The sequence below is a fragment of the Callorhinus ursinus genome, unplaced genomic scaffold (genome assembly GCF_003265705.2).
Source record: "Callorhinus ursinus isolate GAN/ISIS: 27379988/994484 unplaced genomic scaffold, GSC_fseal_2.0 scaffold89, whole genome shotgun sequence".
Classification (NCBI taxonomy): domain Eukaryota; kingdom Metazoa; phylum Chordata; class Mammalia; order Carnivora; family Otariidae; genus Callorhinus; species Callorhinus ursinus.
The window spans coordinates 2329957-2356822 of NW_027397151.1; the positions used below are offsets into that span (position 1 = coordinate 2329957).

The 26866-nt window shown below is 53.8% G+C and overlaps 1 protein-coding gene across 2 annotated transcripts in view; it reads right to left on the reverse strand.

The window, feature by feature from the left end:
• The window catches only part of CDH4 (cadherin 4), a 543804-nt gene that overhangs the window by 514853 nt on the left and 2085 nt on the right, over positions 1-26866 (reverse strand). For both annotated transcript variants that reach the window (XM_073888320.1, XM_025865074.2), the window contains exon 2: positions 26107-26218. In XM_073888320.1, the coding sequence (XP_073744421.1) occupies positions 26107-26218 (112 nt within the window). The remainder of the gene's footprint in view (positions 1-26106; positions 26219-26866) is intronic.

Consider the following 26866-nt stretch of genomic DNA (forward strand, 5'->3'; position numbering starts at 1 on the left):
CCATCCATCCATCCATCCACCATCCATCCATCATCCACCCATTCCCCTACCCTCTATCCATCCCTCTATCCCCCACCTACCTGTCTATCCATCCATCTACTTACCCATCTATCCTTCCATCTCCCATCCCTCCACCTCCCCACCCTTCTCTCCACTTATCTACCTACCATGCATTTCATATACCCTCCATCCCCCCACCCACCTGCCATCCTTTCATTTCATCCACTCATCCTTCCACCTGACTTAGCCTAAAACATCCTTCCATGTGCAGTGGTCTGGGGAGTAGGGAGCATCTAGAGTGGATGTGGTCCACCCTCAATGCGGGTTTTGCCCTCCCCCGGCTGGGGCACCTTGGGCAAGTTCTACAGCCTCTCCAGACCACCTCACCCACTCACAAAGGGGGTGCAAGAGGCAGCTAATGGGAATAAAGGCAGTGATTCCCCACAGAGAACACAGAAAGATGGGTCAAGCAGGCTGTGGAAAGAACAGGGCCACGTGGGGCCCCACTGGCTATGGGGACATTCCAGAGTCACTTCCTGTTTCACAGGACATTACCAAGCAGGCCTCAGCTGTCTATTGAAGGCAAAGGCAGGGAACACACTGGTTCCTCTCCAGGTACCCCCGGCCCCCCACACCCCAAAGCACTGCTAGCTCATAAGACTCCTGTGCCCTATGCTGTGGGAGTACATGGGCAGAAAAGTAGGCAAACAGGCTCAGAACCAGCCTGTCCAGGAGGGGTGGAGTGCTCAGCCAGAGCCACCCGCTAGAGCGGAGTCCCCAGTCCCAGTGCCTGCGCTGCGTGGAAGCAAGAAGAAGGCAGCCCTTGGCATGCTCACCACTCAGTACGCTCAGGCCACCACGAGGACCAGCCGCTGCTAGGACTGGACTGGGCTGGCCGAACAGGGCAGGGGGCAGGGAGCCACCCTCCCCCCTATCACCCCCATATGCATGCTGGAGCATCTGTGAATTCTCCATTTGGCCCGTGAGCAAAAACAATGGCCACCCTCTCCAAAGGAGCGTGTTCCAGAAACCACTTTCCCGTTACAACCGTAGGAGAGAAAGAACGAGTTCCTGGCTTTTTAAATGTTTTTGTCCTCTCCTAATAGGATCTGGATAAGCCATTTTCCTTTTAAGCCCCGGTTTACTTGCAAGGAGCCCGAGTCTATGACTCTCGCCTCAGAACATAATGATTTTATTACCGCCTGAAGACGATGAATACCCTTGAACCTCCGACGCAGATAAGAGCCGAAGCTGCTTATATTGGTGCTGCTGGGCTGCCATGCTCCCCACGCGGGGCAGCTCCTGGACCATCAGTGCCAGGCGGGCGAGCTCAAGGCCCCAGCACCTTCATCTGCAGCGGAGTCTGTCACGGCCGCCGCCACCTCAGAGCCATGCTTCCAACGACGGTGTCACCTCTCCTTGCCGCCCGGGACCCATGGCAACCACAGCTCCGCCCGCCAGCCCTGCCGCGGGCAGCAGGGGCCTGCTGGACAAGCAGGATCATTAATTAGCAGCCGCTCAGCATCCGCCCCCTTTGTCAGGGGCTCGCGGCCACCGCAGCTCTGGGCCTGGGATGTGAGTAGCAAGCTGGCCACCCGCCGGCCTCCCCCAGCCCCAGGCCCCGGCGAGCCCTGCTTAACCGCCTGCCGGTCAGCCTGGTGACCCCACCGTGCACGGCCACAACCTCAGACGCTGGTGGGCAAGAGAATTAGGCTGTCAGTCAAGAGGGACAAATGTGATTTTTTCCACTAAAACACGTTACACAGTTCAACTTTGGGGGCCTGAACCAAAGATCGGAAAAATCCCATTTTTATGGATCACTCTGGCCCTTCAATGCACGGGGATTTTTCTGGGAACATGTAACCAAAGAACTCCTCTGAGGAAAGATTCTACTTGGGAAAAACAAAATCACGAGAATGAAAATATGCCTGAGGCTTCTTTCAACAAATGGGTTTGGATAAATAGATTTTTTTTAAAGGCTGATCAGTGTCCTCCCAAATCCTACCAGCTGCGATTTTCTTTCATCCCGTGAAACTCAATTACATTGAAAACCTGCAATGCCCGAATAGCGTTTCGCCGTAGCTGGAGGAGCAAACATGCATGCGTTTCCCGACTGACACAGCTCGGCGCCAGGCCACCTGTCCCCACCCGGGCACCTGGGCCTTGGCATCTCGGCTTCTGGACCTTCCTTGTGAGCAGCCCCAGAAACCAGAGCCCACATCCTGGTCACACTTCCCTCCTGGGCTGTTACGGTGGGGTTTGCCCAACAAGCCTCACCCACCAGGGAGCCAGCCACTGGCCCCAAGGACACAGAGCTGCAGGCCCAGGGGCAGGCCCGGGTACCCAGCGCACGGCTCCATAGCCTGGCAATGAAGCCTGCGATGTCCACCGGCCTCCCAGCTCTGACACTCGCTGGTTGCCCTGGAACGGAGCAGGAGTGCCCTGGGCATCCCCGTGAAACCATGCTGTGACGGAAAAGGAACAGGTCTCAGGGCTCACAGCCCCATCAATGCCCGGGATGGTCTTCATTTTCAAGAAGAGCTCCCGAGGGCTGAGTGATGACCACCTGCCACAGGTGCACGGCAAGGTCACAGGTGTGCACACACACCTTTCACTTCTGGACACACCGAGGCCGTTGCAACTCCTGAGAAGGCAGACTCATGGAGGGAGCTCGGCATCAGGGCCACGGAGCAGGGGGTGGGCGCCCCATGTCCGCAGCACACGGGGAGGTTCTGCGTCCCATCTGGGATGACCGTTCTACAACAAACCCAATGTTTCAAGAAGCACAGTCAAGAAGTGTGACGTCAGCTGTGTTTAAAATGATGTGGGCCGGCTGTTCCGGTGTCAATGCTTCCATCCTTCCAACTGGGCCACCTGACAGTGACTCTGGGGCAGATGTCAGTCACGCCGCATCCCAAGAAACAAGCCCAGAGGGTGTCCGAGTGTTCCCGGAGAAGTAACAGATGCGGCTCTGAGATCTGCCCATAAACCAGCGAAAACGAACCCGTCAGCTATTCGGGGATTCTTCCCTGCAAGCTGGCACACACATCCTTTCTCATTGTTTTATTTTCGGTTTTCAGTGTCTTGTGAACCAGACCAATATGCAGGGCTGTTGAGAAGCGTTTACGCTGTCATATGTTTGTTTTCACAAAGTTGCTGAGCAGAAATGTTTGCTCATAATTTCTCTCCTTGAGTAAAAGCATTAGCTACCAAACACTCTTGGCTTCTGAACTGTAACCAGCAGCCCCCCGCCCCCCGTGTCAAGTCATGTGAAAAGAACACTCCGGCTTCAGCCACTTGATCTGGAAGGTTCTATCAAGTCCTGTGCAGAATGGCTGAAAAAGCTGGTCTCATTAAAATCCTGCTGTGGGGTGAGCACATGGCGCCAGGGCGGGGGTATGCGGGGGTGTGGTCCCCCTGCACCCCTGCAGCACAGCTGGAGGCCTGGCTTTGCAGGAGGCCGCCCACCCCGAGCTGCCTGGTGGAACTGAGCCCAGGCGGCTTCCCCCCTCCGCTCTCCATGCAAGAGCCTTGGGAAGGAGACAACTGGGCAGCACGCAATTTGGTCAACATGCCATCAACTTGAACACTTGTCTCCTCCTCTCTCAGCGCCCTGCCAGGATGACGGGAATGAGCAGCGCCAACCCCCACCACCAGGGACTGCTTCCATGGGCTCTGGATGGCCATCCCCACCCCGCTGCCAGGCCCACGCGACCCCAGGATGGAAGTGATGCACAAGGGCACGGCCTCGGGAAGGGGGACTGGAGAGAAGGGGCGAGGGTGCTGGATAGGAGGCTTCCAGCGCCAGGGGACAACCTCCCCTCCCCATGGAGGCAACGCGCCCCTGTGAGCACCCCCTGAGCAGGTGAGCTGCACGACATCACCCCCTGGTGCGGGCTTTTGGGGGAGTCGTGCCCGTTTCCCTAACGAGGCAGAACATTGACATTTGGATTGCACGTCTGTGGAGTAATCCTTTCATTTCCTTATCTGGGATGAACAGAGCAAAAAGGAAGTGAGAAATTGGTTCGTTCCTAACCCTAGATTTGCAGTTGCAGATCTTTAAATTGAAAACTGAATACACTATCCATCAGTGGTTAATAATGTTCCATTTCCTTTCTCTCTCACCGTTACGGCTGCCGTTATGGGTGTCATCATCGTCTGCCTGGCACGAAGAGCTCCGTGGTGGGGCCCCAGGGGCCAGGCAGGGCTTGTGGCGGCTCCGTGCCCTTGGGTCCTCTGCTGCTCCTCCAGCCCTCTTGGGCCTCGGGGGGGGGGGGGGGCGGTACACGCCATGTCCTCTAGCCCCAATCCAGAGCTGCACTTTCCACAGGCAGCCATGGGTTCCTCGGGACCTTGGCAATGTCCTCCTAGCTTGCTGGTCTCTGCTTCCTCATCTGTCGAATGGGACTGAGAACACTGAGCTTCAGACCGTTGCTATGAAGACCAAAGAATGAAGCATTCAGGGCATGAGTTCCCAACCAGGGGCCAGTCTCCTCCACACGTCCAGAAAAAAGGAAAGTGAAAATGGGAGGATCTGGCAGAGAAGTGGGAAGGGGGACTCTGTTGCGTCCAATCCAGCCCCCGGCCTGGAGCAGTGGGTAAAGCCTTCCCAGCACAGAGCCAGCCCTTCCCAAGGCTGGGTTTTGTGCTCCGAGAGCAGTCGAGTGGGTCCCGCCAACGTCTGGACAATAGAGCCTGAAATAATGAAGATCAGGTCCTCTACAGAACACTCGGGCCACCCTGGTCCTGCAGCTGTTTAAACCCTCAGCTCTGGGCCGGAGTGAGCTCCACTACCTTTCACAGAACCCGTGGTGGGGCTTCAGCCAATTTGGATGGTCTGCTTACTTATTAATATAAACAAATGGTCCCTGGATAAAATAGATTCCATCAACCACACATCTCCAGCACTTCCATGCTGAGTATGCATTACGCACACATTAGCACATACTAGGCGCTGAGGGACAGACTCTAAGAATGCACCGAAACCACAGGAATAAGAAGTCACAAAACCTCCCTGAGGGATTTCAGTGGCAACTGGGCTGTCACAGAAACACAAGCGTGTTTGCAGGCTGAAGACAGATGTCGGATTTCCCCAGATGAACCTCTCCATTTGTGTCGGCCACACCCATCACCCCCAGTAGAAACACAAGCAAACTCAGACATGGCATTTTGCAAAAGGAGGGAAAACCAGATTTTTAAAATGCCCAGCCTCTGCACTGATTGCATAAATACAGGTCAGATGTCACCCCGCCCCCCGCCCCCGGCCACACTGGAACACAGTTTTGAAAGAATGGCCACATTAGGGCCTCTGGGCCACAAGGCGTAGGGACACACGCATCCCTAGCCTCCTCCCCGGGAGCATAAATCAGCACCACGTCTCTGAAACATCCTTTAGACAAATGGATCCAGGACTGTGTAACAAACACAACCTCTGAACCAGAAATTCTGAATTCTGCTCCTAATGATCCATCAGGAAGAAATAATGAGAGCCGCACCGTAAGACGTGTTTGCAAAGATTTTCATCATGGCATCATTTCCAGCAGCCAAGAACTGGAAATAGCCTCTCCCACCACACGCATGCCGCACGTGCGTGTGGCAATCCACGTGTGCCACACATGTACGTGCTTGTGTGCCCTGCACCCACATCCTTGCACACACACTAACACGTTCAAACCCACGCACACACCACATGCACACCCATCACAAAGCACCTGTGTACATGTCTGTGCACACACAACCTGTGGAAACATGAACACATACCAGTCACATACACACTTGCACACACAGCACACATGCACACCTACATTACAACACACCCCACCTATGCAAGCCTGTGCACACACACACACACACACACACACACCCAGACGACATGCCAAATGAGTAAAGGTAGTTTCTTCCAGGGAGGGAGATAAGGTTACACTGAATTTTCTTTGTATTTTTCTGTTTTTTAAGTTTCCAAAAAACTCTTTTTGGCATTTTAAGAATACAAAATGTTATATGAATATGAGAGGGACAGATGAAAGGTATCTTTTTAAAAGGGACCATCTTCTCTAAGGGTGTTAGGTTCATTCCTGCCTTATTTCATCATCAACCCTGCTCCTGCCTGGCCTCTACACCAACGGCCTCTCCCCAGAGCAGCTAGGGTTTTCCGAGAAACATGCAAATAGATCAGAAGTGTGGACAGAACCTGCTCGATCTGCAGATGCCACGTGTTCTCCCGTGTTTATCACATGGGTGGTCAGGCTTGCAGGGTCGACCGGGGCCCCCGTGATGAATGCACAGGTCTGGGGTCTGTCCCCTGATGTGGGTCACAAGCACATGTCCCCTTTGGCTTTGGCGTTGGCTACGTGGACACCCTTCCATGATTGACGGTACTATCCTGGAGGGGATGACAGGTGCACACAGGTCTACACACCGCTGCCGGGAACCTGGGGTGAGAGGGGGAGCCCTGCTGACGACAAACTCTGGGTCAGGGCATGTGGATGGCTCTGAGCTGTGTGTCCGAGAAGAGAGGACAGCATGCATCCTGGAACCCAGCCAAGGCTCTGCTCCACCTGCAGACCCTTGGTATATCATCCCTCCTATTTTCTTTAAAACTTGTGACTTGCATGGGAAACACTTCATCACCATGGAAAATCAGCCAGTGGTTCTTCCCATCAAGAGCATGGAGACAGAACAGCGCTAGGAGACCGCTGCCTGCTCACCCCTCGCTTCAGGGAAGAGGGAGAGAAGCAAGGTCAGATCCCAGGGAAGGTCATCCTGGCCCCAAACCCTACGCAGGGCAGCAAGCATGCACTTCACACACGGACGCCACGCACTGCAGTCTCCCCAAGTCCCCCTTCCCAAGTCAGACCTCTGCCTCTGTTTTAACGGAATCCTTCATTTTTCGGAAGTACATGCATTTAACAGGGAAATTTATATCAATGCCTAACCTTCTGCTTATAAATAAGCACAGTAAAAGCAAAATAACGCCCTTAAGTTTTTGCTTCACACCTGGTGCTTGCTATCTCTGTGAGAAATCAAGATTTGCAAGAATCAGGACATCCTGGTGCCATCCTGAGGCCTTGATGTTGGGAGCAAAGACAGGGGTCTCTGTCACTGTAGGACCCTGTCCCTAGTGCTGTGTGCACCACGGGCACCCTGACAGTCCTCCAGATGTACTATAGGCCCCACACATCAGGAAGCAGTGCAGAGCCTGATGCTCTGGGGGTCTTCAGGCGCTGACAGCCTGGGTTTGAACTAAGTGCAGTTAAAACCCACTTTCCTGCCTTCCTGGCAATTCCACACCAAAATAAGATTCCTTCTCCTGCCACTTACCTGCACCCCTGCTCCTGCTCTTCCTGCACCAGGCTTCTCCCCACACCCCCTTCTCATGCCCAGGCCCAGGGAACAGCCACCCCAACCCACCAACCCCAGCAGACAAGGCGCACGGCTAGTGGGAGGGTGGGGACATCCTGACCGGCCTCACAGGCCCAGGGCACGTGGAGGTCTATTCTATGACCCCAGGCCTGGTTTTTACCCCTGGAGGAGTGTTTCTTCCTTGCAACCATGGGCCCTAAGATGTCCCTTCTCTCAATTACCTGTCTTCAAGACCAGTGTCAGAGCCTCCCATCGGTACTGGCCTCCACATAGCCGCCCTGTTACTGGAAACAGAGTTGAACCCACAATCGTGCACGAAGGCCTGAAATTTGGCCCAGCGACCTGCTATGTGCTTGACTCACAGAACATCATAAGACTAGAGATTTTCACATCAGGGTTCAGACTGGGCACTGGGAGTGCAGGCCACATCTGCGTGTCCATGGAGCTTGGTGAGGACACCACCCTCGGAGGAGCGGAGGCTCCCCGGTTCTCAGACCACTCCCACTGTCTCCCTCCATCTGTGGGTGACTGGCCCTTGCAGGTACTCGGTGAGGGGAGGGGAGGAAGAGCTGGCCACTGACCTCCCCAGGCTGAGTCCCACGGCGGCCCCACCGACAGCAGAGGCGTCCTCTCCCCGGGTCGTGGAAAAGGGATCCTAGCCGCGGGTAGAGGGCAGGGCTCTGGAGAAGAATTGCCACCCGAGATGAGGAGAGGTGGGAACTCCCCAGCGAAGAGCAGAGAAAAGGGCTGAAGGACCGAGCAATTCCAGCTGAGAGGGGGTGAGGAAGTCAGGGAAGCTGTGCCGGCACACAGACCCCGGGGGGGAGGACATGCCCCATCACCTGCTCAGCGATCAGCCCTGACTAGGTGTCCCCATGGGCCCGGCCTGCTTCGGGCCAGGGGGCAACAGCAAGAAGCAGGTGTGTGTGCTCTGGGAGGCAATGTCGTGGTGCAGGGAGGGTGACGGGCAAGGGAACAGTGGCCTGCGACACAGGCAGGGGGTGCAGAGGGAGGGGAGCATGGCTCTGAGCAGAGGCACAAAGTACCCGGCCGAGGCAGCGGCCCCATCAGAGGCCCAGCACTATGTGAAGCAGGATACGGGAAAGCATGGGGTGCTCAGTTTTGGGGAGAGCCTGGTGGAGTAGAGTGGGAGTGCCTGGGGCCCTGTGGTGGCTGCAGGGCACTAGGACCCACTCCAACTCTGCCCCTGAAGCTTGTTCTGGCATTTCAGGAAGGCTGCATTTGAGAGCAAGGGCCTACAGGCAGCCAGATGCTGAGGGCCACGCCACTGGCTGGGAGGACGTGTCTGCCTGTGCCGGCCCAAGCCCACCTTCTAGAATGTTCCTGGATGTGTTCCTGGCTGCAATCTCCACTTTAGAGGGACAACTCTTGGGAATGGCTGTCACAGCCATGTGGCTTCTCACCCTAGAAGTAAAGGAATGTGGGGAGGCCCTTGGAGGGAGGCAGGGTCCAGCACAGAGATCCCCGCCCCAGCCTCGGCCCTCGGCTCTCCCAAGTCACGGCGCTTCTGCTGCAGCAGAGGCTCTGACTGTCCATCTTGAACGTCCAGCAGTAAGGAATTATCCCTGCCACTGGGATCTAAGCCAACCCCCACTTGGGAAGTGAGTTCATCACACCAGCATCGATCACGGACTGTGAGAGCCCAGGGCACCATCCTTCCTCAGAAGCCTCTGGGACACCACAGGCCTATCATCAGAGACCCAGCAGAGCCTGGATTCCGTGCTTCTGCAGGAGACAGAGCATGCTTCGTGGCACTCCCACCCCCCTCCACATTGCCTGTCTCTCGTGCATTCTGAACTTGTCCTCTGGGAACAGTGAGTAAGCCCTGGGTGTCTCCCTGAGGGCTGAGCACCGGGGCGGGACGCTGCCCCAGCCCAGTGGCCACCTCTTGCAGATGGTACAGCAAACACATCCTTGGTGCACGAGGAACACGTTTCAGTATCTAGATTGAGAACGCCCATAGCACCAAAACACCAAAACACCACCACCTCATCTGGGGAGGCCTCGGGCTCGGCAAGGCCAGGAGAAGAGATGAATCAATAAAATGCGATCAGCCAAGCAGCTTGACTCCTGCACATTCAGACACACAGGCATCTCCAGATCTCCATTCCCTGAGATCAACACAGCTCTGCAGAACTACCGAATCCTCAGCAGGGAAGTGATACCCGCGGACAGGGCAGTGGTGGCTGGCAGGACAAAAAGTCAGATAACTAAAAACATAAAGCAGAGATCATCAGGTGGGCCTCCTTGGTGGGCTGACCCCTGGATGAAGAACTGCCTGTCTTGCCGATGCCCAGATCAGCCAAATAACCCAGCAAGTAAAGTTTACCAAATGGCAGCCCGTATGCTTTTCAGCAGGCTTGTAACACAGGTCCTGAGTTGGAGAAAGGCACCAGGGTCTGAAATGTGAAGACTCTATCAGGCTTGGTCGGCACACACCCTGCAGTTCCAAGTCAGAACCGGAGCTGGAAAAGTCAGCCCTGCCCCTCCTCCACCAGGAGCGTCATGCACTGTGCTGGGTGGACAAAGGGAGAGGCTGTCCAGCCCGAAGACTCACGCAATAATCACCACTGTTATCCAATTATGCTCTGGACACCTGAAGCTAACACAACCCACAGAGGGGCAATTTCATTAGATCAAGACCCACTTGTCTTACTTTGCTTTGTTAATGGCTTAATAAATATGCTGAGCAAGCCCTAATACAGAGGTGCAAAATGAAAAATACTTTGACTTTCCCACTTTATGCCCACCTTTCTCTAATTATCATGCTTTCACATTTTCTTGCCTATCAGTCCCAGCTTCTGCCCCTCCAGGAGGTGGGAGAAAGCTCATCTCCTTTTCCTGCAAAGATGACTTCCTGGGATGGAGGCTTTGTAGATGACCTGGGGAAATGGCCTCGTTCTCCAGCTCCCTAGCACACCTCCTCCCACACCTCTCTAGCTCTAATGGCACACCCACACGTGCAAACACATTCACACTCACAGCATGACCACAGTTCGGGCAGATGTGGAGAACACAATAAACACCACATCGTCACGTATGTTAATAAAGCTATGAAACAATGGAGGTGAAAGTAAGTAATCTCACTTAGCTCAGGCAGAAGGCAGCAGAAGAGGGCTCCATGGAGAAATGGAATTTGAGGCAGGAGGCCCTGGCAGGTTCCCATGGATCAAAGGGCAGCTGGGTGGGGGGCAGCCCAAACAAAGGAACAGAGTGGCCGAAGGAAGGGCTGACAAGTTCCAGCTGCTTCAGTGGGTGGCTCCATGCTGGCCCATGGAAGGGGTGGGCGTGGCGTGAGGAAAAAGGGAAAGGGGCCCTGGGACCGTGGCCTGGGGGGCCTAAGACCCTCTGGGACCCATGACTAATGGGCCAAGGAGTGATGCAGCTGCTCTGGTATCTGTAGCTCCAAAGATCCACAAGCATCTCTGAAGCAAGACATCACCACCAACGGCAAAATAAACAATGTGATGTATTAATGAAGGGTAGCCTTTCTCTATCCAACAGCCCCTGACCTGTGGCCTTCTTAGAGCCACCGTGATAGAATAACAGGCCCAGTCTCCATTATCCAGCATCGTTTAACCACTACCCTGGGCCTCCACGGATGCCCATCCCATCAAAACATCAGACGTGGCCACAAGGGAAACAGCAGTGTGAGCGAGCGGGTGTGAACACCAGTCCTGTCATTGTCCTGCAGCAGGAATATGGGATCATACCGATCCACTGCGAAAATGTGGCCTCTAATCCTCTCCCCCCCAATTCCCAGGTAAGACACCAAGATTAGCACCTGGATCAGGAACATCCCCCACAGATCAAGCTACTTAGGCCAAGTCTAACCAAGTACATCTAATCTCAACACTGGAGATCATTTAGAAGCAAAGGCAGAAGCTCATCATTGGTGTAGAGTCCTGGAAATATGTTTAGTTTGACACGGCACACAGGCACTTCTGGACCCACGTTCTAGCTTAAGAGTTCAAGTAAAAATGAGGCTTTAATTTATGCTCAGGAAAATAAAAATAGATTAATAAGATCCAAGTCTCACTGCTAGAAGAGTTTTTTCTGTGCCAAAAGACAGGCACTGTGATTTTCCCTAAACAGGTTATCATTTTAACATTGTAAAGCACTAGACTTATTTTTTAAATAGCAAAACTACAATTATCTCTGCACGCCCCGTATCGCCGCTCTGCAGTGCTCCCACGTAACGAACCAACTGTCAGAGATACGGGCAGGACAAGCATGTCTGTGCCACACTAGATGGGCAGCCTTATCAAAATCCAACTGCATTAATCCTTTCCTTACATCAAAAATCAAATAACTTTCTGGAGAGAGGCTACATTCTCACGAAGAGCAGTTCCACTGGGAGACGGTGAGTGGAGATTAACGGCACAATATGTTCGGAAATAAATAGATAAGCATTTGCCTCCATAGCTCCTGCTTGACTCTTGGAACTCGGGACTCTTGCAGGAAGACACAGACAAGCGTCTGGAGTCACACGTGGCCTGCCGGTCACATCTGCCCTCCTCGAGAGTGACCAGGAACTCTGGTAATAAACAAGGCCATCATCCGTGGCGCCACTTCCAACAACAAAAGTTTGAACCCGCATGGCATTTAAGCAAGAAGGAAATAATATCATTTCAAAAATGATAAGGGAGAAATGCAATAAAACAATTCCTAGATAACCGCAGGGAGGGGATGGCTTCCTGATGAAATAACAGCCTTTTGAAGTAAGGAAACAATGTGATTTTCTGCCTCCGTGGAGAGTAGACAGAGGGCAGACTGCAGCCTCCTGGTCTTGGGAGCAGCCCCTACTCCCCTGCAGTTGCAGGAAGTGATTAATTAGTGCCTCCTTGAAGCGGCAACCTAAGGAAGCCACTGGGGGACTTTTCATGTCACATAATGATATCCTTCCAGAATCTTCGTTTTAGAGCCCAACAATGGGGCCTGTCTCCAGCAGTCCCAAGCACTGTGCCAGGGCTCCCGCGAGGACGGAGGCTTAGAAAAAACTCTCTTCTTGCTGCCTCTTTTGTAATGGGAGGAAACACCACTCATGACAGAATTCCAAGAGAAAGGAGGCAACTGAGTACGAGCCTGGAGGCCTGCTCCCAAGTCCCCGTGCTCTCGGGCCACTGTCCCTCGGCTCCCTTCCCCACCACCCGCCCCCCCCCCCGCCTCCAGTCAGCCCACATGAACCCAACTGGGTCAGTCCCAAGAGTCCCAACCTGCCCAGACCCAAACGTTGGTGTGTTGGTGTGAGACCCCAGCCACCCTCTTTTTTAGTGTTTCCACTGGGAAAAGGCAAAAGTAAGATTCTCTTACACTGGGACAGAGCCATCCTGTGAGTGGCACCTCCTCTCACATCCCCGGTAGGAGGTACAACCTCTCGGGGCTCACCCTGCTGGAAAATCAAGTTCTCATTTTAGGTTCCCATGGCCTCACACGCCGTGTGAGGATGACAGGTGACAGGCAGCATCGGGTGAGCACGGGAGATTTTCAGAACCAAACTGCAGACACGGGAGCCTCTTTGCTGCAGCCTCATGAGATGCTGGAGCCAAGCCCGCGGCCCTGCGCCAGCCCAAGGGAATGTAATCCTGCTTACAAAGAAACCAGGAAGGCAGCCTGCAGGCCCCTCTGTCACGCTGAGTCAGCCAGGCTGGACGTGAGGGCTGTCTTCCATCACTTAGAAGAAGGGGCCCCCTTGTCGAGGGGCTCGATTTAACCGAGCAGAAGACATGGGGCCCAAAGGACCCTGGGACAGTAACACACCACGAGCACTTCTTTTCTGTGCAGCCCCGCTGGTTTTGTCTAGGTGCTCGGCACACTCAGACTCGCAAGGAAAGCCAACTAGACGGGAGAGGTGGAGAGGCTATAAGACGAGAAGGCCCTTACTCTCCAGTCCCCAGGTTGTCCCCGGGAGACTCTAGAGAGTTCCAGAATCTCTGTGCACTGGGACTCCTACCCAAAGAGTGGAGACAAACCCATTCTAATTTTAGGGGCTGCCACAAAAGGCTGTTGCTGTCATCATGTTTAAAAAACCAGAGGTTTTTAGGGAATACCGTGCTTACAGTGTTTCGAATGCAAATCCCCGGAGCAGGGCCACCTCAAAGACCCACACATGCAGGACAGGTTTATTGGGGTGGACAGAGCTACCGAAGTAAAGAGCCACCTGCAGTTTCTAGGCACACCTAGGAATCCAGAGCACTTGTTCAGTGTTTCAACCAAAAATTTGGGAGAAAGACTCCGCCTCTTTGGAGCTGCTCATACCTTCCTGCAAAGGTGCCATCACTCAACCTTGAAGCTCTCACCTCACCCCCACCCCTAGTCATTTTCAAACGATCCAAGACTTCAAATGGATCTCAAAGGCCCCTGTAATTTTAGCAGCATGACATTTTATGTCTTATAAGGTATTTTTATTAGCCAGAATTGTAGAAAATTGACGTTTACCAGCCATTAACCTTTCAAGCATGTATTTTTTTTTTCCCACATGGAAGTGTATCTTGCACTTCTCTGCAGATCAATCCTTAAGCTGCCCAGCTCCTTTAAGGGAAAGAAAAAAGTCATCTCAGAGCCGCCCTGTTGCCAAGAAAACATAGGTTCTATAATTTTACGGAGTTTTGACCACAATCCCATCGCTTTCAGCCCTTCCTGGTAATATGTTTTCATCTTAACATGTTAAGGACTAGATGAGATCAGCGGTACGATCTCTTCTTCGTATTGAGGGAAGGTGGGAAAGAGTAAGGCAGCTTAAGAATCAAGTGAAGAAGCAAGCGTCCAGCTTTACAGAGGGAGACCCTGGGCGTGGACACCTTGCTCGGTCCGCCTCCAATCCCCCTGGAGCTTCCCGGCCCCAGCGTTAAATACGCCGTGACATAATCCCATCACACTAGAGCCCTGTTAACAAATAACCATAGTGAATAACTTAGGTTCACTTGTGCCCCTCCACGAGCCTACAGAGCTTTAAAGAAACCATTCCATAATTTATTTATTTAATTTTAAAAACACGCCTTTTGCCGAAAGGTCTCTGGCCACACACAAGAAAGGCCAAGAAGGGAAAAGTTCCCAAACACAACCGTAAAAACCTTATGGAATGGAGCCGCCACCTAACAGAAAAGTGACTGCATCAAAGGCCGGCTCCCCGCGTCTCGGGGCTAGACTCTCAAGAGGAGCGTCTGAGCTCACCCACCAACAGCGGGGGCTGTGTGGAAAAGAGTGGTGCCCGCAGCCACATGTGTCCCGGTCACGCATCAGGAATGCAGTGTTTTCTGTAAGAGTCTGTTCCCAGCTGGGGCCTGGATGTGGGCTTCCCTTCCCCAAAGCCTCCGGAAAGCAGAGATGCTGCAGGCCTGGGCTCCACTTAGCTGCGCTGCAACAGCAATGGTGACCCGGTTGGTGTTCATCGTTCAGCAGGCCAGGCACCACTTCACGTGCATCATCCTGCTGGCCCCCCAGACCCACCCCTGCAATCGGAACCCTTACCTCCTCCTATGGAGGGTGCTACAGAAGGTTGTGAGGACATGCACTTGCTGTCACACAGTGGATGATGGTCTGGACCCTGGAAGCTGATCAGGCCTGGACCTCAGGGTGCCCTGTGTCTACTGGGAAAATCCGAGGCTGCGGTGGACAGGGCAGCAGGATGGCCTCAGGTGACAGGCTGTCCACTTAAACCCAGGCTCCCCCAGCACCAGTGCAGGAACGTGAACAAGCGGCCCCAAAGCGTTGGGCATCAGCGTCCCCTGTTTGGTAAAGGGCAGTTAATAATGCACCTCCCTCACAGGGTGGTTGTGCAGATCTATCCAGCGGGCACTGGTGAGGTGCCCAGCACAGTGCCCAACACACAACACCACAGACAATCAACAGACCAGAACGATGGTCCTACTGACTCCTGGATTAGGGCCAGGTGCTGGGACCAGCACGGGGCTTCTCGTGGGCTTCCCCTGCTCGCCAAAGGCATTCATTAATCAAACGCCCATAGGTGTCCCCTCCGAGGAGCCAGCCAAGGCTTCCCTCTGTCAGTATCTCATTGCAGGAAAAAAAAAAAGAAAGGGAAAGGGTGTCTTTCTCCTTGAAATCCCCACGGAGTGAAAACCAGCCTGAGCCTCAGGACCAAGGAAGGAAACAGCTTACCTGGCAGTTCCAATGAGGGCCCTTCTCACTCAGCCCAAGCTGCCAGAGGCATTCGTGGGGAATGGAAAACGCAGCCCCAGGGCCCAGCTGAGGGGTGCTCAGTGACCCGAGACATCCTGAGTCCAGCGGCAACAGTCCTTCTCTGGTAGGGACAGGCCAAGCCCACGGCAGCGCTGGCCCAGGGTTGTCCATCCAGACCCCAGAAGAGTCGGGATGGCTGGGCTGCGGGATGCAGCAGCTGCTGACTCCCTGCGGGGTACCTGGGCTCCCCCGGCAACCGCACACCACAGACAGCGTAGCGACGGTCCCCAGGGATATGCGAGGCTGCCCCCAACGCAGCGGTAAAGAAGTGACGGCCACAGGGATGGGCCCTGGAAAGAGCTGAGTTGCCGCTCTCTGGAGCAAGCACAATGACCTCGGCTTTTGGAGGAGTAAGCAGCCAGGCAGCAAAAACGCGGCTGCTCGAAACACAAGAAATTTGACACTCGGAGCCAGAAATAATGCCTTTTTGCCTTTGCTCGACAAAGCAGTTTTGGGGAGAGAAGAGGCGCGTTCTATAAATGCTCCCCTGCCTGAGCGCCCGCGCTTTCCCGCGTGCCTCCACATCTGGGCAGCGGGGAGAGCGAGCCTCTCCTCCGCTAGAGGCAGCAGCTCCACCAGCCCAAATGCAGACCTTTCCACGAACAAAATATTTACAGTGTATCTATGCGATACGATCTGAGCTATAATCCTCCTGAAGATGGCATTTGACAAGCAAAGATAAGGGGAAGAGAGCAAACGTTCCACGTGCGTTTTAGTTCTGATGGCATTGTTCCGCGTCATGCTTTCGAAGAGAGAAGACTGGATTTCTGCAGTTGAAGGGCCTCGTGCGCTGTTCTGGTGAGGTGGATGCTCAGGGCATCGTGCCAGCCGCACGCCCAAGCTGCGTGTTCAGACGCCGGCTACCACCCAGCAGACACCCCCAGGAATAATGCGGTTTCGCACTAGGGATGCTGACCCTGGGATTCTGAAGCTAAAATTCCTCTAGACCTGAGGTCCTCAGGCTTAGAGGAGCACCAGCTTCCCTGGGAGACTGACCAATCAGGCAGCGTCCCAGGGCACAGCCCCAGGATTTCTGCTGCGCTGGGTGTCTGGGTGTCCCAGGGCACCTGTTACAAATGACCACAAGCTCGGGGGCTTAGAATAACAGGAACTTATTCTCTTGATGTTCCAAAAGCCGGAGTCTGAAGTCAAGCTGTGGAAGGGCCGTGCTGCCCACGGGAGGCTCCAGGGCAGAGTCCTTCCTGCCTCTTTCAGTCTCTGGTGCCTACAGCCGTCCTGAGCTAGTGGTTGTACCTCCCCCTCTGCCTCCCTTCCCACAGCTTCTCCCGTGTCTCTGCTCTTCTGTCTCTTATGAGGATACCTGTCCTTGGATTTAGCACCCACCTGGATCATCCAGGATAATCTCATCTCAATAGCCTTACTTAATTATGCCTGCCAGACCCCTTCTCCCAACAAAGTTCCAGTCACAGGTTCCAGGTAGATGCATCTTTGGGGGCCCACCATCCGACCACTACAGTAGGTCTGGGAGGGGACCCGGGGGCCTGCCGGGTTTCACAAGTGTCCCCCAGGCAGGCAGCTCCTCCGTCCCACTTGGATGTGCTATGCTTCTGCTCTTCAGATAAGGAAACTGAGGTCCACAAAAAGGAGGGCAGCCCAGCCGGGCCCCTGTCCCAAGAATGTCCGTGACTCCCCACTTCTCCCTCAGCCTTGCAGGCAGCAGAAGCCTGGGACCACGTGCTTAGCAAACACGAACACCTACGGCTCCCCCTCAGCTTCCCAAGCAGATCAATGTCAACAGTGTTCGAACTTATATTTGGCAGCAAAACCAATGCAAGACAAAAATCCAACATTTTTCCAAGTCAAGTGGACAAACGCAGGTGCACAGTGCTGAGGGAAGACCCAGAGGTGAGCCGCCCTCCTCCATCCTGTTCAGAGAGAGAAAGATCCTTTCCGGGCAGACATGGGCCTGCATCCCCCACCCCGGGGGCTGGAACGTAATGAAACTGGATTCCAAATGGAAAATGCACCCATGCCAGGCCACGAAGGCCTCCCTCCACACCTGTGGCTTCTCCCGGTGCCTCTTGCGTGGGCAGGGAAGCTCCCGTCCTCCACGAGGACCAGCCTCCCATAGATGAGGGATATTTATCTGTCGCTGAAGGCTTACCTTAATCCTTCCCAAATCCCCACGCACTGTCAGCAAGAAAAGAGTGAAGCCAAACAAGGCGACGTTCGAAGCAGCCACCAGATCGCAAGCTGCTGTGGGCTCTACAGCTTCCGTCCCCCTGCAGGCCCTCGAGTGGCGAATCACATCTCAGGAGACATGAAGAAGCTGTCGACCTAAGTCCCCACTACAGACACAGGACACGGGGAGTGGGAGCTCCAGGAATGAGGCGGGATGGGATGAGCGGCACGGGGCGTCCGAGCACTGGCGTTTCCTAACTCGCCCCGGCTTCCTCCAGTGCTGTGGACCCCCGTTTCCCCCACAGTGAAGGGGGTGTCCATGTGAACTGCTGAGGACCCCCAGGAACTGAATGAAGAACACGGCGAGGTGCGCAAGCCACAGCAGGACCTCAGCGCGTGGGGGCCGGAAACAGAGGCCCCAGGGAGGCCCCAGGGATGTCTGTGAGTGTCACCTGCGCTGCACACAGGCCTCTGCACAGTGACCAAGGCAAGGACCCAGAGACTAAGGAAGGCCGGGTTATCGCGGGGGGCCCCGAGCCATTCCAAGAGTCCGTGTAAGTGGAAGAGGGAGGGCCCTGGGTCAGAGGTGGTGATGAGAACATGGGGGCGGGGGGCACCGGCAGAAACACTGGTGGGACTATGGGAACGGAGCGTGGGCCGCGAGCCAAGGGAAGCGTGGCACCCCGAGAAACTGAGCAGGCAAGGCCACGGACTCTGCCCTCGGGCCTCCAGGAGGAATCAGCCCTGCCCACGGCTTGACGGCGGCCTGGAGGACTGGCCCATGCTGGCTTTCTGGTGTCCAGAGGAGCAAGAAGCTAAATTTGTGTCTTTCAAGTCACTAACTACATGGACCGCTGGAGTACCCTACGAAACTAATGCGGTCCATGACCTAAGTGAACACCTCCTTGGAAAGGCGGGTGGGGTTTGCCCAGTCATGGAGAGCTCTGCACGACCCAGTGGGGCTGGGGCAGGACCTGCAAACGCCCCGAGCCCACAGGCGTCTCACAGGCATGGAGAGAGCAGGTGTATTAGTGCCAGGGAAGTCCTCGACACACGCCAGCGTGCCCTGATGGAGGTCGGGAAGGGAAATGGGCTTTGGAAGAAAGAACACACCGGCCAAAGATAATTAAGTAGGTTTGCTTTGTTTTGTTCTCTTTTGTTGAAGGATGGGCGTCAGGGAGCCAGCCTGAAACACCAGGAGAGGGCAGCCGAGAGCCTGGGCAAAAAGTCACCCAAATTCTGAGCCTGCTGACAAAAGCAAAGGATTTTACCAGACCAGCCTGCAACATGCCACAGCCCCCCCTGAGGACCAGAAGAAAAGAGCCTGTGCCATGAGGTTTCACGAGAGCACGCGGGGGGATCTCCACCATCCTCGATGCACAGGAACTCACACACAGTATTTTTTCAGGGCGGAATTCACTCAAAGTCAGACTTGCTCCTTCAAAAAGTCAGAATAATCAGCACATTCTTTGGAAAGACGAATGCTTGCTTGTTCCTTTATTCTCAGTTTGTGATTAGTTCTGGCATCTACTTAAGTATGCTTCAAAGATGCAGGGAGGGAGGGAGTGGGGCAGCGAGCAAGGGGGCAGGCCTGGAAACCTATCATGGGGGGCCCTTGAGACACCCAGGCCCCCAGACTCAGGGCACATGGAGGGCACACACATCGCTCACGCACGTCCCACCGCGAGAGGGTGCCAGGAGCCTCCTTTAGGCAGAGTCGCTGGCTCCCCTTGTGGTCCAGGATCGGAGGCCTCCTTCCTGTCCCTGGTGCTCAGATCATCCATGTCTGGGCTTCCAGACCGCAGGCCTCCTCACCAGGGACTCTCTCAGCATCCCCCAGCACTGGCCGAGCCTGAGAGCCGAGAGAGCACGCTCTCCGGACCCTGTGCTTCATGCCTAGAATTGGAAAACTCCTGTTGGCTTCACAGAATCCTGGCTCTTGTGATCCTAGGGCCAGTTCTGCAAACCCAAGGTGTCCACGGAGTTTGGACCCATTTCAGATCAGCCCTCATGCATCACCGATGGCCATCGAGCACCTCTTGACACACTGGGCCTCTGTGTGTTGCAAACGTCCAAGACAAGAAACAATTAGCACGTCTGAATGCTTGATAATTGCTAATTTTATGACGGTGCACTGAACATCTGGGGTAGCCTGTGTGCATGTGATCTCAGTGCTCGGAAACCATCTTTGATCACAGTACATGGGGGATATAAATGAGCTACAAGCCCGGGTCTGGACAAACAGGGAAAGTGGAGCAAATCCACACACTCTGGCCAATCTCTCAACTTCCCTTAACCGATCAATCGGCCTCTGACCCATAAATCAGGACCAGTTTTACCTCATCGGCAAAGCTTTCGAGAGGCTCACACAGGCGGTGTCTGCAGAAGGCTGGCATGCGGTGTGGCCAGAACCCAGTGATCCTATGGGATAATCACAGAAGGCCTCGCATTCCCGCTTCTTGAGACGCCATTAAAATACGTGGTTCTGAAATGCCCAAGTCTTCATCTTCAAGCCAGGGCATCGATGTGTCTGTCATCCTCACGTCTAACTGGTGTGGGAGCTTTCTGCAGTGAGGATTTTTAGCTGGTGACAGGTGATTATGCACACACAGGGCAGAAGCTGGAAGATGTGGGGGTGGGGGGGTTCCTGATGCACTGCCTTAGGGACCCAGTGCACCCGGGCCACTGGGGCCACATGGGCCACGTGGCTGAGCGTGAGGCCGCGGTGGTTTGCCTCCTTCTGGCCACCGGGACCTTCTGTGTGCCTCGGGGCTCGGGGACGACAGCGGCAGCCGTGCCTTCCCAGGCTGACCCTGCCTCTGACAGAAGCCACAGTCTGTGGATATAAATTTCCCTTTCTCAACCTCCTACCTCTGCCACCAGGCAAAATTGGTGGGGGAAAGTCGGCTGAGAACCCAAAGCGATGCTGAAAAGGCAAGGCTGGCCCCAAAGACAGCCAGAGGGGCATCGCCGTCTCCAGCGAGGTCTCCACGGTGGGCTCTGGAGGCTCCTTCTGGGGACCCCAAGGCAGCTGCCAAGAGAGGCTGTGGAGGTCTCGGCGCTCCAAAAGGAGCACTCCCCCGGCTTCCAGAGCCAGGAACGTGTTGGTGTGAGGCTAGTGCAGTGCACCGGTCAGCACGCAGTGCTGCACAGCCGCCCCTCAGCTCCATCTCCCGTGCAGCTGAGGCTCCCCAGAGCTCGTCAACACTGCGGTCCAAGTCCCAGCGCCTGCTCGCCTGGCTTCCTGGAGGAAGACGGCTAAGAGATCCAGCGGAGCCTGCACATTCCCCACTGGGTGGGGCACACAGGCAGCCTGGCTTCATACATTTCGTGATTCACCCACATCCTGGCCCAGACGCTAACGTGGTTGACTGTTCATTTCATCTGCTGAGCAAATACTTACCAAGTGTCCACAGCGTGCTCTCTGCGATCCGGGGCGCACCGCACGTGGATTCTAGTCCACGAGGAGCAGAGGACGCTAAAGCAAGAGTAAGGTCAAGGCCCAAGGAACAAAGGATGGGTAGAAGGGCCGCCCCAAACCTGGCTTCAAGCCAGAGGATGAAATGTGTTCCAAGCTTCCAGAGGGAAGGGCAGGTACTTGCTGTTGTGCACAGTGCTTGCTTCCCTAATCTGGGATTGCACTGCACTACAAAGAACAAAAAAAACTCAACTGTGGTACTTTAGCCTTGCTCTTCTCACCTCTTAGGGGGACAATGATCCTGGAGGTTATCTGGATGTGGTTCAAGCCCGCCACCTAGGATACAGTTCCTGCTCCACCATCCTCACAGTCACAAGATTGCTGCTCTGCCTCAGACATCACATCTGTCTTCCAGGAAGGAGGAAGAGGGAAGGGCGAAAGGCAGAAGGCATGACCAGCTGAATAGGTTCCTCTCTACCAGGAGGAAAGAAAGGAAAAAAACAAAAAACGAAACACCTTTCCCAGAAGCCTCGTCTGACAGAATAACCTAATTAGACCCTACTAACCAGAACAGGGCCGTGCTGCCACCTTGGCCTCAGAGAGTCTACCCAGCGTGTGAGCATCTTCAACAGGACTCAGCGTATGCCAAACGGGTCAGTACAGAAGAGGTGTCAGTGGGGAAGAGGGTGCGAATGGACATGGGGCAGGCAGCCTGCAGTGTCTACTGCTTCAAAGCACGCGAGGCTGGTTGCTCATTAGCGCCCCGCTCCCCGCGAGGGAACCGAGGGGGCCCAGACGCATCGCAGTGTCCACGTTCCCAGGCTCATTCATGACTTCATTTGAGATCGTCACCGCACTGCAACCACACCACGGGTTAGGCACAATCGGCAGCAGGACTGGCTTAGCCTCTTGCCCTGCATCTGGTGATGCCTCCTGCCCTGGCAAGAGTGACCTGTCTACACAGGGGTGGGTCAAGCCAAACTCTGGTGGGCAAAGAGGCCGTTTTCAGTATACTCGTCAAGGTACGGTACTTCTGGCCCTGCCGATTACATGTGGCCAATTCTTATATGCTGACTCCAAACACCTGCCTGTGGACTCTCTTCCACCATCCCTCCCTCTCCGGGCCTTGGTATGCAAATGAATCATTCATTCCAGGAGGCATTCAGGGAGGGTGCTGGAAGCAGAAGTCTTAAAGGGCAGACACCCATGCTTGTCTCCTCCGTATCCATTCCTCCCTCCTTCCTAAAGCAGAATCTTACTTGCTCCAAGGAGATGGATCTACCAGGTGGTGGATCATAATAGCTCTAACCCAAATACGACAATGCAATTCTCTGCTTCCCAGCCTCCCCTCCCCTTTCTGCTGGGAGCGGCATGTGACCTAGTTCTAGCCAAGGAGAACCGCAAGCATGTTGAGAAAGTGCTTCCTTTCCTGATACAGGGAAGGGATGCAAATGGTGCCACTAATCCCTCCTTTATCCTGTCCCAAACTCAAATGCAATGGCCGGAGCCACGGCAGCCAGTTTACAATGATGAGGCAAGAAACTGAGCTGACAAACGAAAGATGGTAGAATAAAGATCAGGCAAGTGATAATGGTGCTCACAAGCTGTCCCAGCTCCCGACCATCTCTCTCTTCACTGTGACATGAGAAAAATTAACCCCTCTTCATTTAAGATTCTGGTAATGGGGTTTTATCCTATTGGTTGAGCACATTCTGAAATGATCTAAAATAGCACAGCAGAGTGCCAGAGCCGCTGCCCTCAGGAACCTTACCATTTAAGTGAGAGAGATGCTTGCCCAGAGAACAGAAGTTCTCCGAGGAGGAAGTAGAGTATGGTTGGGGGTGCACACAACGGCCCTACGCTAATGCACGATGGGAGCACAGAGGCTTTTCTGAGGAAGTCATCAGAAACGGTGCTCTTCTCTTCTCTGTATTATTTGAGTCCACCTTCCCCAGCTAACATCCAGACCCAACTCCCTCCTGCTCACAGCAGACATTTCTACTCACACGCCACTTCCTGTCCAGGACCCAGGGGAGATAGGACCCACGCGTCCTGGGTGCCCACTATACAGCCTATCGTTCTCCCATCCAGGGGGGCGGTTTTGCTGCGAAGCTGGTCTGGGTTTTCCAGAACTCTGCCCACCACAAGAGAGCAATGCAGGTCACCCCATCAGCTGCCGGGCTGACTGTTAATTATTAACAAAGCCGAGAAAAAGACACCAGCTCAGCAACTGCCCCACACTAAACTACGGCTCACAGAATGTTCCGTCTTGGCCTAAGGAAAACGGCTTAACCATCCTACGTTAGATATTACCATGCACCAGTGATCGTGGCCATAAGTGAATGATCCTGAAAACAACACTACAGCTGACAGAACGTGGCTAAGTTCACAAGCTGGCCAGAAAAAGCGCGCATAGTAAACACAACGCAGAGGGCATCTGGGAACGCTACAAATCAGCCCAATGGATGCCCTGCGTTGCTGTACTTGGAGGCTCTGCTGCTTGCAAGGTTCACAATACTATAGTATTTGCTACCCTATTGGGGAAAACTATTTTAAGTCTAATTAGCATGAAATTTTTAGAATGCAAATGCTTTTCATTTAGACATAAAACAAAATGCCACGACATTTCTTCCATCCATTTATCATAAATAAGTTAATTACTGTGTAACAAATCGCTCCTTCTGGAATCTGGATGTTTGGGGCTGCTGGTAAGCTGACTCAGTCAAAGAGAAGGAGCCACCAAGCAGCCGTTAATGGCTTTCGGGGTACTTATAATAAAACGGTGACTCTGAAGCTTTGCTTGTCAAATTAAGGTTAAGCTCTCTCTGTTGGAGTAACTCAATTACAAGTAGTCATTATCTATTTAACTTGATTCCTACCAGAATAACAGAAATATTGTAGCTTTATTTTATTTTGGATGCACACATCTTCACTGTGGTCTTGTGGTTTGCAGAGTACGTACGTAAAAAGAGAAATTTCTATCTGCCCTGGTTTGAGTGTGTGTCTGCGTCAGCTTTTGCCTCCATATCTGTAAAATTATTTCTAAGATGTAAAACATCCTTGTCCCAGAGAACAGTGTTGGGGGAAGGGGGTGCACACAGGGGCAGGAGAAGCAATGGGGTTCTAGCCTGCCCCACAGGAGGGGAGGAGCAGGTCCCAGGGCCTGTAAGACACCTGCAATTCTCCCCTCAACCTGGGTTGGGCTGAGCCTCATTTCAGGGATAAGTAAGTGCCCCCAAAATGGGTCATGTATCCCCAAAGCCTGTAGGCTGGTCCAAGTTCACCTTCTCCATTCCACACTGGGTGAACCACGTCTGGGCTCAGGGTGCAGGCCAACGTCCAGCCAGTGATCAAGACTTCCCCACAACACTGGCCAAGAGCAGAGAGGCCAGTTCAGCCTGGACCCACAAAGCAGCCAGGAGGGAGACCAGATGCCTGTTAGAAATCCCACATTTCATCAAAAAAAGGTATGAGAATCTGCCATTCTCTTCCACAGTAGGTAGCACTTGGTCTTACTAAAATAGAGGTACTTTTCTTACAGAGTAAAACTGAGACTCCAAGATGTTATCAAGCGCAGCTCCATTCTCAGAGAGGCCCAGGATGCCAGCTTCCAGAGAAGCAAATGGGGGTACCATAGCATGTCCCCTGCTCTATGCAACGCTACAACACACCCAGTGTGGAAGAATCTTCTGGGCCTTCCCCGAGCACACACAGGGATGCTCGGTAGGCTAATACATCCTGAAAGATGGTCCACCCTCTCGAACTCTAAAATGACATGCGCAGTGCAATTCACGGAGCATCTCCTGAAAACTCTTACCGTATATGCCTCCTCGTGCAACACACCCATTCTGCTTCTGGTCAACTGCTGGGAATTTCATTTTTATTTTTTTGGTAATCAATGAAAGATTCAATAGTATCATACCCTTAGCAGTCAATGCAGACAAACAAGTAAGGGTTGGACTTAGTACCAAGTAAAAATCCCCGGTTCATACAACCAGGCACAAACAAGGTAAGTCACCAAGCTCAGTCTCCAAGGAAGAGGATCTGAAATATCACCTCCCGATATGTCTGCGCTCCCACCCCCGGCCCACCCAAAGAAGCTGCTATCAGCTCTTAAGGGAAAATCCCAGATTCCCTAAAACACAAAACTAGGGAGAGAGTCAGCAGTATGAGGATTATTGAATCGTGAGTGCTAAAATTTAGCGCTGAAGCTTTATCCAAAGTTTGCTCCTTCCATCCCTCTGAAATCAGCTAAAAGCTGCTACTTCTGGGAAGGCACACAGCCATGGTGTTCCTGGTAGGATCTGGAATCCTCAGAAGGAAGAACTGATTTATTTCCCCTCCCATGCAAATGGAAAGTTTAATTAGTTTGTCTTGAAAGGGAAACAGATCAACATGCAGAATGATCTACTGTCACTTGACTTCTGAAGCTGCTTCTGACGTTCCCATCACAAATGTGGATATAACCCTACAATTAGGATAAAGCTAATTGGTAGCTCCCTCCTGCATGTGTGTTTTCGTGTTGTCAGTGCGGCTGTAATGAAAATGAATGCCACATTTGTGAACAGAACGTCTGTGGGCTTATTTACCGCATCTCCAACAACATCGTCTGCTTTATCATGCATTTCAAAGCAGGGATAATTTAAGAATCCAGAATTTCATACATAAAAATACTTAGCAAAAAAGTCTCTCCCTGCACATTATTTGGGTGACGTTACATCCGAATTCCAATTTGTTGCCCAGGAAATGATTCACCTCACTCAAAAATGACAGGCATTCTGAATCATTCACCTGTGATGCAAAATGCATTCGAGGTCCCCAGATTCCCCATCTTACTGACCTCAGAGCCATCATTTTGCAAAGAGCCTACCTCAAAGACAGCCCCGCCTTGCCTGTTCCTGGAAATGTCTCACCCCCGGCCAGATCATGACGTGCAATTTCTTCCCACCCGGCAAGCCCCCTACCTTTGAGTAGCCTCTCTCCTTCCAGAATATTTTCCGAGATTAATGCCGTGTAGTCTTCTTCAGAGAATCCAGCCTTGCAGGTCTCCCTGGCTGTAACATCCCCATTATGGGCCTGAGAACAGAAAGAAAAGAGGTTGGAACAAATGTGAAGTTGACAGAAATTTAATCCAAAGCCCATGTTTACTAGGGGCTGCTGCAGGCTGGGTCTTGCCTCCGGTTATGACAGGAACGCAGATGCCTCGGTCTCCACCCAAACCCAATGCTCTTCTGCTTCTGTGCTCTCATGGATTCACCTGGTTCAGCAGCCCCCCCAGACCCCGTGGACCCCGAGGCCGAGGGCAGAGCCACAGCCTGCACGCGCCGTGTGCTCTCCTCCGCACGCACACACGCACGCACCCGTGGTCCAGGGTCAGTGATGACCTGGGCACAGCCAGGGAGTGTCGGTAACCGCGGAGGACACAGGACAGCTATCAGGCTGTCGGTGATGAAAGTTGTGTGAATGTGGCCTCTGGCTCGGAAAACACCTTCTCGTCCTGTGCTCACCCTCCCGTGACGGGTGAGGACGGGATGAAGCGACATGAGCGACGCGGTGGGGTGATGCGGTGCGGGGGTGCCCCTGACCTTCTGACCCTGCGCCAGGGGGAGGTTCCTCCGCTTCCTGCACGGGGCAGGCGGAAGCCCAGCGCCCATAAGGGGCCCTGCTGGATTGGCCTGGGGTCAGGGGTGCCTGCTGGGGAGGAGGGACGGCTGATGCCAGGGC